The sequence below is a fragment of the Drosophila guanche genome, unplaced genomic scaffold (assembly GCF_900245975.1).
Source record: "Drosophila guanche unplaced genomic scaffold, DGUA_6, whole genome shotgun sequence".
Lineage (NCBI taxonomy): Eukaryota > Metazoa > Arthropoda > Insecta > Diptera > Drosophilidae > Drosophila > Drosophila guanche.
The window spans coordinates 1,556,040-1,568,469 of NW_022995756.1; the positions used below are offsets into that span (position 1 = coordinate 1,556,040).

A 12,430-nucleotide genomic window follows, 5' to 3' on the forward strand; every position below is an offset into this window, starting at 1 on the left:
CATTCCGTAGGAAATGGCCTTATCTATCAGATCACCAAAGCCAAATGGGATCCGATTGGATCATTATTATAGCCAGAATGAACAATTTAATTTGCAGTGGCTAAATCCACCCTGTCCCGCAGCTTTAGTTGTTCTTTTCACATTCTCTCATTCACACTCTGCCTCTGCTTCACTCAGCCCCTGCCTCTGCCGTTCCCCTGCCTTTTCGTCTTCCGACTGCCTCTGCCGCGAGTCTGCAGTGTGTGGGTATAGGGAAGGGCGGCGAGCTAAAGGAGCGTGTTGGCGTGAGAAGTGTTGTAGATGTAGATGACAGATGAAGAAAATATGTCAAATTTGACAAAACACCGCTAAGGTGCAGATGTAGTACTGAGTGCCGGGTATAAAAGTTGTGACGCGTAAGAAGCGTCTCACACGTCCCTTCTCGTTCTCTTTTGGGTTGGCAGCCGAAGTGAAAAGTAAGCGTACATCCATACATACATGCATGTCCGATACCTTATGCCTACATATATCGAAAAATATCTAATAAATATATTTATATGTGTGTGGAAATAGCCACAAAAATTGTCAACGTTTACATTCCTTGGGTTTCTCCATTTCGTGTTCTCTTTCTCTCACTCACTCTTTTCTTTCCTTCTCCTTCTCCTTCATTCTGTCTTTGTCTCTTTCACTCTTTTGGCCTCTATTCCATTTTCTATTTTTATACGTTTTTTTTCACTTGGGCTTTGCATCGCAATTCGAGTGGAAAATTGACATATGTTTACTTTGTTGCTGCTGCTGCTGCTGCTGCTCCTGTTTTTCCTTGCTTTTCCTGTTTTTCCATTGAGTCCTTTGGTTGTTTTTAGCAACGTTTTGGACCTTTGGTGCTTCAATCGGACATTCAGCAATCGAGTAGGTTGCGCAAAATCGAGCGTCATTAAATTGGTTGTAGGGCACCAAATTGGGGAAGTGGTCCTTATGCCCTAGACAACGCCTCTAGGTTTTTCTTGCTAGAAGAGAGTATTGCAATGGACTAAGAGGATCAGCACAAGCAGGTTGCAGAACACTTTGGTGTCTACACAAATGAAAGTACTCTATAAAAAGTATTTTCTGGGATCGTATTTGCTGTGATTTAGATATATTTAGCGACATTACATTTTATAAATTAAATCCTGTTCTCCTGCATTTTTCAATTATTTCTTCCTGATTAACCTTTGATCTGTTGTCCAACAACTTTTCCCATTTCCCACATCTCAAACGGAATCCCCGAAGCACTTTCTCCTGCTCTCGTTATGGCTATGGCTCTCTCGCTCTCTCGCTCTCTCGCTCTCTCGTATACCTGTTCATGATTAATCTCTTAACGGCTTCTGGATTGCAGTGCATTCGGAATTCCCTTTCAGTGCATGCTTATTCTCATCAGCATCTTCATGCTGCTCATTTTACTTCTCATCCTTATCCACATCCTGGCATCGTGGCAACCTTCCATCGTCCTGTCATCTCGCATTTTGAGCTGACATACAAAAAATTCAATTAAATTATTGAAACATTTTATAACATGCTTCCTGCTGCTTTTTCTCCTGCATTCTCAGCTGAGTCTCTCCTCCCTCCTCTCCACTCTACACTTCACCCTTTCTCTTTCTCTGATTTCTCAGTGTGCTCGCTACTGTTTCTCGGGCATTCCATGCAGGATATTTATAAAGCAGAAAAATACAAAAGATACGAGATATTGAAGCCATGAAACCCATCAGTGGGGATAATGGGGGGATGCGGTTACTATCAACAATTGGATACATTTCTCCTCTCTCCCTGCCACTCTGTGTTCTGGGGTTAAATTGCCCGTTGTAAGGCCGCCTGGGGGCAAACAATCGGAGGCTGATGCTGCTGCTTTCTGCTCCCGTTGCAAAGCCATGGCACTGTAACTGCCACTGCCACTGCCACTGCCACTGGCACTGCAACTGTTGCAACGTTAGCTAACCGATTGCCATTATGCAGTGGCTGCGTCAGCAGAAGTAGGGGGGCGTGTGCGGGCAGAAGAGTAGCAAAGTTGCATGGACTGAAGGGACGCTTAGAGAAAACGTTGAAAAACGAATGCCCATAAATGATTAATGGCCAAAGTTGCGATTCCGCAAACACTTTTCCATAATTTCATGCTCTCGAAAATTAGTCAGCGGGCTGCCACTCCCACTCCCACTCCCACTACCACCCCCACTGCCACTGCCACCCCCACTGCCACCAATCCTTTGCTCTAGAGACGCATCCGTTCTTCTCATCCATGCACATTAATGGCAATTTATAACAATTTTTGTGTGCTGAAACATTTCTCCAACTGCCATTACAAATGAAGTGTAAAAAGGAGATAGTCGCCTCGCCGCAACGGGGCTACAGCACCGGGGGCTTGTGTGCCCAAAGGAGGCGTGGTTTGTGCCAAATTAGAAACGAAATGAATGCAATGTTTCTTTAAACTCTCCCACAGAGACCCCGAGAGGCAGAGAGGTAGATGAAGAGAGGCAATTTACATAACCCAGAACAACAAATAGTTACAAATTGAAAACTTTTCTCTGCCAAGATTTGCAAACCATTGTCTGTGCCCCTCTATGGCTGGGTAGGCGTCTCCCCATTGCTATAATCAAAGTACCAGAGTGGCAGACAGAAATAACAAGAAGTACAGCAGCAGCAGCAACAACACTGATTCTGACAGCCAGACAACAGACAAGAAACACACAGCAAACGATATGAAACCCAGAGAGGAGCGGAGAAGAGAGCAACCCACCAGTTGGAGGTACATTCAGTGGAGATACTGATACAGATACATTGCTCCTTTCGCAATGTATCCACAAGATTGGAACGAAAAAGTATCGACAAGTTTGACGCTTTATGGCATTGTTTAGTGCCGCACATTCCGTCCAAAAAAAATGAAAGAAAAAAGAAAGGAAAACGTTTTCAACTTTCACACAATTGCGCCAGTTGTGTGGGGAGTTTTTAGGGGGTGCTTGGTTGCCGACACAAATCTGCTGACGGAAGCTCTGGTGGGGCACACACACACACACAGCGGAGCTGTGCTTTTTATACGGAAAACGTGCAGAAAGTTTGAGTGGAAGCTTAGGAGGGAAGCAAAGTTATAAAACAGTAGATAATAAAATAATAAAATATATGTATTTGAGCGAGCACCAGCCAGAACCCCACCCCCTTCCATACCCCATCCACAAGTCCCTCTCCCTGATGTGCGGCGCGGCACTCATATAAACTTTTCGTTTGAGGCTATAAAATAACATGTCAAATTGAATGTAACCTGCTATTTGTGCCCCGCATTATGACAAGTCCGAGTATTGGCGGGGCATCGTGTGGATGTCATAATTAAACGCCCCCCAATCCATGTGGGAAGTGGGCCTGAGGCATGCCACATGATGGTCAATCATTGGGGTTTATTTGATTGCTTCTTTTATAGCAACTTTTCAGCAGAAATCGAAACAGAACCAAAGGCCAGAGGATGAAGATGATTCTCTTCGTCGGCCAAATGGCAAATAAAAGGAAAATTAGTTCCGGCGGCGCCTGGCGGATGACCTCAGACCTCAGCCCAAACAGAGACAGCATCTCCCCCACTAGAGTAAGAAGCGTATGGCTCATGGTATGAGTAATGTTTTTGGAGCATTATTTAAATATTATATTTCACTTTTATTCAAAAGAATGGAACATAAATCAAGACTTAAATCTTCCGCTGGAATCTAGAAACAAAGAGAAAGTTTCTCCCTCAATGAATATATTTTTTGTTGGCAACTTCAGAGGAATTCGAATTTGAATCGGAAGCGAGAGAGAGAGAGAACTGTGGAGACACTCCCACTCCGCTCGGATCGGAGTCGGAGTCGGAGCCGGAAAAGAGAGCTTCACTAAGTCGAATCAATGCGTTTTTTATGGTAATCCAATCAATCGGTCTAATCGAATCAAAGGGTGTCCTCAAACCCCCATCGAATGTGCCTCAAATGGAGCGTTTTGCTCTGGATTGTCATCGTCCCCTTGCGTCGTGTTGCCATCGATAAACTATCGCTGGTACAACAGCAATATGCATAAAACTTTATATGGCATTTAAATTGTGGCACCCTCATCCCTTTCCTTCTGCGCTTTTGTTTTGCCACATGCCTGTTGTTCCTGCGTCTGTTATCCTTGGTAAGATTCCCATTGAAAGGGGAGCCGGGCCAGTGGCTATGGCTGCTGCTTAGTGCCCGAGGAGGGGAGACGATTTTGTTAACTCAAGCGTCACAAATGCCGGAAATCGAATACAATTTGTAATTCTGATGAACAGTTGAGCAAAACTTAAGCGTCGTCAAAGTTCTGCTTTTGTCCTGGTGTCCTGCTGCTCCTCTCATAACCATTGGAATTCGCATTGCCATTCCAAATGCCCGATTCCCATTCTAATGCTCCTGATTGTCCTGGCTTTCCTGTGCTTTCCAAGTACTTCTGGCATATTTAGACCTGGATTCGCCCCTCTTTTGCTTTTGCTTTTGCTTTTGTTTCTTTCTCCGTGTCTTGTGCTCTTGTTCTACTGCTGTAACTTTGGCACTTTCTCCATGCCTCGGCCTGTGCCCTTGGCTCTGGCTTCCATTTCGTTATCGAGTTGTCGGCCCGTATCCGTGTTCTTAGCCAAATTGGGCGACATTGTTATATTCATTGTGATGCGAGACGAGTACTGGAAGGGATATGGCAGACATGGAACGGTATGTCACAGTGATCTTAACACCTCAACTCCCTAGCATTTTATTTCCAACCGATAATTGGGGATAAAGCAAGTAAATTCTAGTGCTTCTCCCACTCAAACGTAGCAGGTAAAGTCTCTAAAGTCCAAATATATAACAATTCCCATTCGCTTCTTTAGTTTTTGATGCCGGGCGTTGATTTCTGTCTATAGTGTCTGTCTGTCTGTCTCTAGCTGTCTACAGGTTCAGTCATCAGTTTGGGGTTTTGGGGCTCTGTTAAATTTCGCACACGTAGCAGCAACAGCAGCAGCAGCAGCAGCAGCAGCGACAGCATAAAAATTGACACCGATAATTCGCGAGTGGAGTCCCAGGGTCCCGGGATCACCGGTACAACGCTACGTATACGCGATATAAACACGCACACGCCAAGAACACATACATCAAATAATATGGGGGGGGGGGGGGGGGGGGGGGGGGGGGGGGGGCTTGGTGATGGCGATGGAAATTTGTCGGTTGCGCCACACATGAGAAATGAGGAATACAACGGGTGGGGGCGAGGGCTAAATGTGGAGGGCAGAGGAACTGCCTGCGATATTTTCGCTGTGGATTGGGGGGATTGGGGAAGAGATGGCGATATGTCGCGTCGCTGTTTACACAAACAAAGTTATCAATTTTACCCACGACAGTCACTCTCCCCTGTACCGCCTCCCGCTTACATTACGTTGCTCCGCCCCCTAATGGCACAGAGAGGACTTCGCTTTGCTCCCTTTCGTAGGTAGGAAGGAGCCAGCATTCCCATCAATTTGGTATGCAATCAATGTCCAAATCGCAAGAAGACCTTCCGAGGGGGGGATCAGGAGGAAGGGCAGAGGGTGGATAAAAAGCTTAGCCGCAATATGATCTGCTGAATGTTCTTTTCCCAATGCGATTTTGATGTTGGCAAATTAGGAATAACATTTTTCGTAGCCTACCTTTTGGGGCGACTTATAATTATTAAAAATTCTGCCATGTGCAGGGACATTACCCCCAACGAATTGTCGAAGCACTCTTCAAATGATTTCGACATTTTCAATAATTTTCAGAGCCTCCCCCTGCAGCATGTAGCAACAAAAAATTCACTTAAGTGAGAGATGGATGGATGAGCTCGAAGCTCATGGATAAAAAATGGATAAAAATGTCGCCGCTTGTTAAATTTGAGGAATGTTTGGCTTGTTAGTGTAAAATAATATGAAAGACAGAGGGCGAGACTTATCCAGCTGGGGAAGGGGCTTTGGCACAGGGCGAAGGGGCCACAGGCTCTGCTTACTTAGGCGCCTTCTGCTGCTATCGTCTATTTCGCGACCAAAAGAGCAAGAGAAGCCACAGGCAACAGGATGTGGAAGTTCGGGGTGTGTCCAGGGGGGTATGGGAATGCCAGGCCAGCAGGCAGAGGCTGGAAAAATTCCACTCAAATTGCATTTATTGGAGAAATATTTATAATAACTTTGAAATTCAATTTCCAAAGAAAATATGCTAAACGGATTTCGGGGGGTACACCGGCATGTGTCTCTCTCCTAAGACAGAGAGAAGGAGAAAGAGGACATGGCAAGAGGTGAGGCACGTATAGGTGTCGTATCTGGGCGTCGTGTCTACGGTTGGATGTGTCTATGTCGGGCAGGAGGCAGAGAAATATGTTAGAAAATTAAAATCGAACCATATGTTGCCTCATCGATTTTGATAAGTCGCCTGCCAGCCAGGAAGCCAGCCAGCCAGCCTGCCTGCCTGCCAAAGTGGCAGCCAACCACCACCAGCGACAGCAGCAGGAGGAACAACGACGAGCAAGAGAGGGCACCCATGGCCGCCGCTTCATATCCGTTTCCGCTTTTGGCACAATGGGAGCGCACAATGCGTGCCACTTTCATTCATTGTGTGTGTCCGTCCGCGAGTTCCATGTGTCTGTGTCTGTGGTAGGGGTAGGGCTAGGGGTGCGTGCTCGGGGTGTCGCCTCCACTTTTCAATTGAAAACAAGCTTGTAAAACGCGCCTTGTCATGCATGAGAGTTTTCCTGCCTCTGCCTTTTATTGTTGTTGCTGTTTCCATCACTTCATTGTTGCTCCTTTCGCTGCTGCTGCTGCTGCTGCTGCTTCTGCTGTTTCGTGACACAAATCACATGTTCAGGCACCATCACATGTGGCACAGGGAGAGTAGAGTGGTGCTCTGCCTGCTCCTCCGCTGTTTTATTGTAAATATTTTATAAGCCGCGCATCTCGAATGAAATTTAAAGATAAAAATACTCTCACCTTTCCCTCCCTCCACGACGCCTTGCCCCCTTTGCTTTGCCATTCAAATTTGCTCCCAATAAATGTTGCTGCAACATGTTGCAGGGGCGCCTGCGCTCAGCCACTGGAATCCTCTTAAAAATGGGATTTGCATAATGTGCCACGAAGGCTTCGCCTCGCGTCCATTCAGTTGTTTACCGCGCCTCAAGCCACACGCAACGCACAACGCAGCATCCGCAGCCGCAGAGCAGCGACAACCAACGGTTCAAGCGTGACTCTTCGTCTTCGTCGTGACTCGTTGTTAACTGTGACTGCTACGCGTTCGGAAATCTTCGCGCTTCGTGCTCGTGCTGTGACTCTGTGAATCTGTGAATCGGGAATCGGAATCGCAGACGCCTCATTGGAGAGTGACTGATTTTTCGAGTGCGGTGTGCGACTGGGTGACCGTGTGGCACAGTGGCCGAGTGACGTAGTGGCTGGCGCGGGGAAATGAGGGAACTTACGTAAAGGCATCCCCCACCCCCCCGTTCACCGTTCACCGTTCACCGTTCACCGTTCACCGTTAAGCGAAAGAAACGCAACGCGCTCGAATGCGTCACGTTGCGCATGAGATGGCGGCACGCAGCTCGCGCTACATTGACTCCGACTCCGACTTTGACTCTGACGACCGCAGCAGCAAAAGCGGCAGCAGCAGCACTTGCCCCTGGGTCTAGGCCCTCAGCAGAAAAGGTAGAACCCAACGCTAGGAAACCGTGTGCTAGAATATAATTAAGTGTATTATCGGAACGTGACCAGCCCGAAATTGCTGCCTGTGGGCAGGACTAGAACTCAACTAGGACTCGCTCCGGCTCCTCCGCGAACACTCCTCCCCTTTTGCCTCATCATTTAACAGCTCCCACATCCTGCCTCCCTCTTCCATGCAGCAGCAATTGAATGAACAGCTTAGTGTGTAATGAAGAAATTACCAAAAGCTTTCCCTTCGCTCCACCCTCTACCACCACAGGACATGCCACAAGAGCATATCTTCTTAGCTTCAGCTTCATCTTGATGATGATGTCCTGTGTCCGGGGTGTCCGGTGTGTCCGGTGTCCCGTGTCCTGTGCCTTGTGGGTGGGTGTGAGGCGTCATGGTGATTGAAAACTCAACCGCATTGCGGTCCTGTCATCAGAGTTTAAATGAATGTTCGGCGGTTTCCTCGCCGCATCCGTATCTCTCGATAAGATGGAGCCTCGAGCCTAATCCCTTTTTCTCAGTTATTGTTTCTGTGCTGCATTGGATGGACAGAGAGATAGAGCGAGATAGAGAGAGAGTGCTTCGTGTCCTGTACTATTGTTCTGGTCTTTTGTCTTCAGGAAAAGTTGACTCGAGAGTCGAGCCTTGAGTTACGCGACTGCCATCATTTATTTTAATTACTTTTCTGTTTCTGTTCTGCTCTGGTCGGCTTGGTTCGGTTCGGTTCTGTCCCTTTCTTGGCTTCTTTTGATGACTTCCTCTCCCAATCTACAGTTATTATTCGAGAGCGTCACAAATTGCGCGCATGAAATGTTGGTGGAATACTTTATGGCGCTGCTCGTGATCATGGGATTAACCGCAACATTCGACAAGCAGCAGAGGAGGCAGCAGCAGCAGCAGCACCACCACCACCACCACAGTCGAAGCCACAGTCCATACTTCGGTGAGTACTGACGCATGCCTCGTGCCACAAGTAGATTAAAATCTAATCAGGCAACATTCTCTCTCAAAGTAAGGGTTACAAGAAATTCAAGAAGATGGAAATATTTCAATTAGAATCCGGAATATCTCAGGGATTTAAAAGTCTTTCATTCGTTCATTCATGATGGAATGAGTGAATCAGGAGGTACTATAAAACGGTTAAGGGAAAGGATTAATGGAAATGATTTGGAAATTCGAAATTGTTCTAATTGCGATTGGAAAAGAGGAAAGGGTCCAAAGTACATTAGATTGTGGAAAATTGTTTTACTGCAAAAAGATCTACACAGATTAAAGATAAGACACTGATTTAGAGAGTAACTTGTGGGCAGCACGGCCAGGATTCCATTGAATAAAGGAGTAAGAATTCAAAACTCATCAAGGGGCAACAAGCAACTTTAGCTTTGTGATCTTTCCGATGAAAATTAAAGACTTTGCCATTACAATTATATTTATGGGCTTCCTTTGGAGGATCACCAGACAGACAGACAGACCGAGGAGGATGCTTCAATATATTTTCCAAATTTTATTTTTTTGGTAATTTGAAAGAGCAGCAGGAGCAGGACTTGAAGGAGAAACAGGACTCTTGCACGAGGGGCAGCACCTGCAATTGCTGCGCATTTATAATTTATCGCCACCTGAGGTCTGTTTAGTTCCCTCGTGGGTGGGTAGACAGAGACGCAGTGGGAAGGGGGATCTGCAGCTGTGCATGGAGTGGGAGGGGTAGTGGGTGTGTGGTGTGTGGTTGGTGGTTGGTGGTTGGTGGTCGGTGGCCAGTCGTGCTGCGGTTGTGGTCCCACCTTTTCCCCCCTGTGCACTTTATATGTAAATAACACAACTTTTATTACAAAATTGTATGCTCCACATGCGTGTGTGTCAGAGTGTCTATCAGTGTGCGTGTGGCATGCCACACCGTGTGCCTGTGTATGAGTGGAGGTTTTTTATTCTGTGGCCAGCATGAAAAGTAATTTCCAGAGAAGTGTTTGCCAATGTGGATGCCACAACGCCGAATATTGCTGCAGGAAAATGGAACGTGGGATAGAGTGGCGCATGGAGGCGCAACAGTGTTTCAATTAAGTGTTTAACAGCATTTTATTTCCTTGATATTTGATATCTAAATATATACCCAAACCACACACACACACACTCCTTCAGGGATCCTGTGCCTGTGCCTGCGCCTGTGCCACTGCCTATAAATCAATATGTGTTTATCCACTTATACAGCCAACATCCTACATCCTGAATCCTACATCCTCCATTCGCAACGCAGCAGCCACATTTGTGTTTGTATTTATTTAGGCCACTCATGGATTATTAGCGCATTAGTTGGCTAATACATGTTGCACAGTGTGCGCCACTGCCACCCACATAAATCACTTGTACCGCTGCCTCTGTGTCCTCCTCGTGTGATGGATCATAATGTGCTATGTGCTGAGGGAATGGACGAAGCTCCAACTCGAAGCACAAATACTCGTTAATCAAATGAATGCCTTGATTCGAACTTCATCGAACCACACATCGAACACACACATACAGACAGACAGTCTGTATTCATTCATTCCATCCATCCATCCATCTGTCCACCCATCTAGTTATCTGTCTGAATGTTTATCTATCCATCTGTCTGTTTGTCTGTTGCTTTTCTCTCCATTATAATCTACCATTGAATGCACTTGAATTACATTTATATTGACGTTTAGATACATCTGTTCATGCCACATGCCTCTCCCTCTCTCTGTCTGTTTCTCTCTTCAGGTTTTTTTGCCTCTGCCAGCGAGCTCTCGAACCTCATTCCCGACTCCTATGATGGCGGCATGGATCCGCTCTTTGACAACTCAACAAATCGTGAGATCATCGCCGCCTTGGGCACCACAGCCCGTCTCCACTGCCGTGTGCGGCATCTGGGAGACAGAGCAGTGTCCTGGATCCGACAGCGGGACCTGCACATCCTCACCATCGGCATCATGACCTACACGAACGACCAGCGCTTTCTGGCCCGTCACATCGACAACTCCGACGAGTGGGTCCTCAAGGTGGTGTCCGTGCAACCGCGCGATGCCGGCATCTACGAGTGCCAAGTCTCCACCGAGCCCAAAATCAGTTTGGCCTACAAACTGATGGTCGTAAGTAAGTATTCTCCTCCACTTATAATAGGGGCTGGTGTTTCCCTTCCAAGCATCGCTCTGAGCAGATAAATTAAGAAGATACCCAAACGGACACTCAATTACCAAAGGCGATAAATACTTGATGAGGTTGGGCGTGGGAAGTGCTTCCCATAGGCAATCGATTGAGTGAGGATTCTCGAACACAATCCCATTGTGGGGTAGGGCCCTTGATTACATCTCCATTACAATGGACATTGAAGGGGGGAGCTGCCCGCTCTGTTGCTTCACTGTTAAATTAGTTCATCAAACAGCAGCAACAGAGCGAAGGAGGAGGAGAAGGAGAAATCCTCATCCTTCATTTCACTTGTTGACATTCCTCCCTCACTCACCCACTCACTCACTCGTATTTAATCGCCTCCTCCTCTCGTACTTCTTCAGCTTCCAAGGCGCAAATCCTTGCGAATCGAGAGCTCTACATCCAGAGTGGCAGCGACATCAATCTCACGTGCATTGCCCCACAGGCACCGGGGCCCTACACGCACATGCTGTGGCACAAGGACACGGAGCTGGTGAGCGACTCGACGCGCGGCGGCATCCGTGTCGTGTCCGAGCAGCAAATGAAGACCAGCAACCTGGTGATATCCCGCGTGCAACACACGGACTCTGGCAATTACACGTGCTCTGCGGACAATTCAAGTGAGCCTGCCTGCCTGCTCCCCTTCCACTCTGTTCTCTTGAAACTTTTTCTTTATTTTCTCCTCTCTGTCGACAGATTCTGACAGCGTCTTTGTGCATATCATTAAGAGCGAACAGCACGCGGCCATGCAGCATGAGGTGGGGGTACGTCTGCAGCTGCCACACCTCTGTCTGCTGCTACTTCTGCTGCTGGCAACGCTGCGACCTCTGTAAGGAGTCGCCACCAGGCGCTAAGTCGACCGGCAGCGTATGTTCAATGTCTGGAGACTGGAGCCTGGAGCCTGGAGCCTGGAGGATGTTACTGCCATCAGGAGCCCATCATCTGCTCTGCATTACATTATAGCCATGCCCCATGCCCTATGCCACACGAGGCACGCTAACGACGTCGTCGTCGTCGTCTCTCTCTTTGGGAGAATCTCTTTTGTAAATATGTAAATTGAGTTTTTTGGTCATGTGTTTTTTATTTTTGTTTGTTTTGTGTGCATTAAATATTTTTATACGTAATTAAGTCGATACAAAAAAGGTGCAGATACACGGATAAACATATAACAGATAACAGAATATACACACAAAATATAATAAACAAGATCTGAAAGGTTCGCCAGGATAAACTAGAGAAATGTACGAATGAATCGAGTGCATCCTTACGCAAAACGAATAACGAAATTGTAAATAAATGGTTAATCTTAAACTGAATGCCGCTCTTTAGGTTGCAGCACACACAGTACACACACACACACACACATTCCCTCCCAGGCTGCCACATCGATTAATTATGATAAATTCGTGGAAGTTTAATTCGCAGGCCGAATGATTGATGGCAATATGAATATGATTGTTGCCTTCCATTCCATTCCATTCCGGGTGTCCGAATTCCATTCGATATCTCTGTGAGTCCTTTGACATAAACAGCACCCCCACAGGATTATGACGCTTAATTGGGGAAAAACCGGGAGGGCAACATAAAGGTAAAGGGATAGAAAGAGAAGAGAAAACG

The 12,430-nt window shown here is 46.8% G+C and overlaps 1 protein-coding gene across 1 annotated transcript; it reads left to right on the plus strand.

Moving 5' to 3' along the window:
- The first annotated feature begins 7,136 nt into the window (after positions 1-7,136).
- On the plus strand, positions 7,137-12,129 carry LOC117590049 (netrin receptor DCC). Its single transcript, XM_034282367.1, has 6 exons — positions 7,137-7,443; positions 7,475-7,651; positions 8,429-8,597; positions 10,388-10,759; positions 11,176-11,433; positions 11,510-12,129. The coding sequence occupies exons 2-6, from the start codon at positions 7,529-7,531 to the stop codon at positions 11,644-11,646; spliced, it is 1,059 nt and encodes a 352-aa protein (XP_034138258.1). The 5' UTR covers positions 7,137-7,443; positions 7,475-7,528; the 3' UTR covers positions 11,647-12,129.
- The last annotated feature ends 301 nt before the right edge of the window (positions 12,130-12,430 follow it).

Excerpts from the sequence above, each read along its gene's own strand:
- LOC117590049 (XM_034282367.1), top strand. The coding sequence starts at position 7,529 with ATGAGATGGCGGCACGCAGCTCGCGCTACATTGACTCCGACTCCGACT. Across the intron at positions 7,652-8,428 it reads CTAGGCCCTCAGCAGAAAAG|TTATTATTCGAGAGCGTCAC; the intron begins GTAGAACCCAAC and ends CCCAATCTACAG. Across the intron at positions 11,434-11,509 it reads GTGCTCTGCGGACAATTCAA|ATTCTGACAGCGTCTTTGTG; the intron begins GTGAGCCTGCCT and ends CTCTGTCGACAG.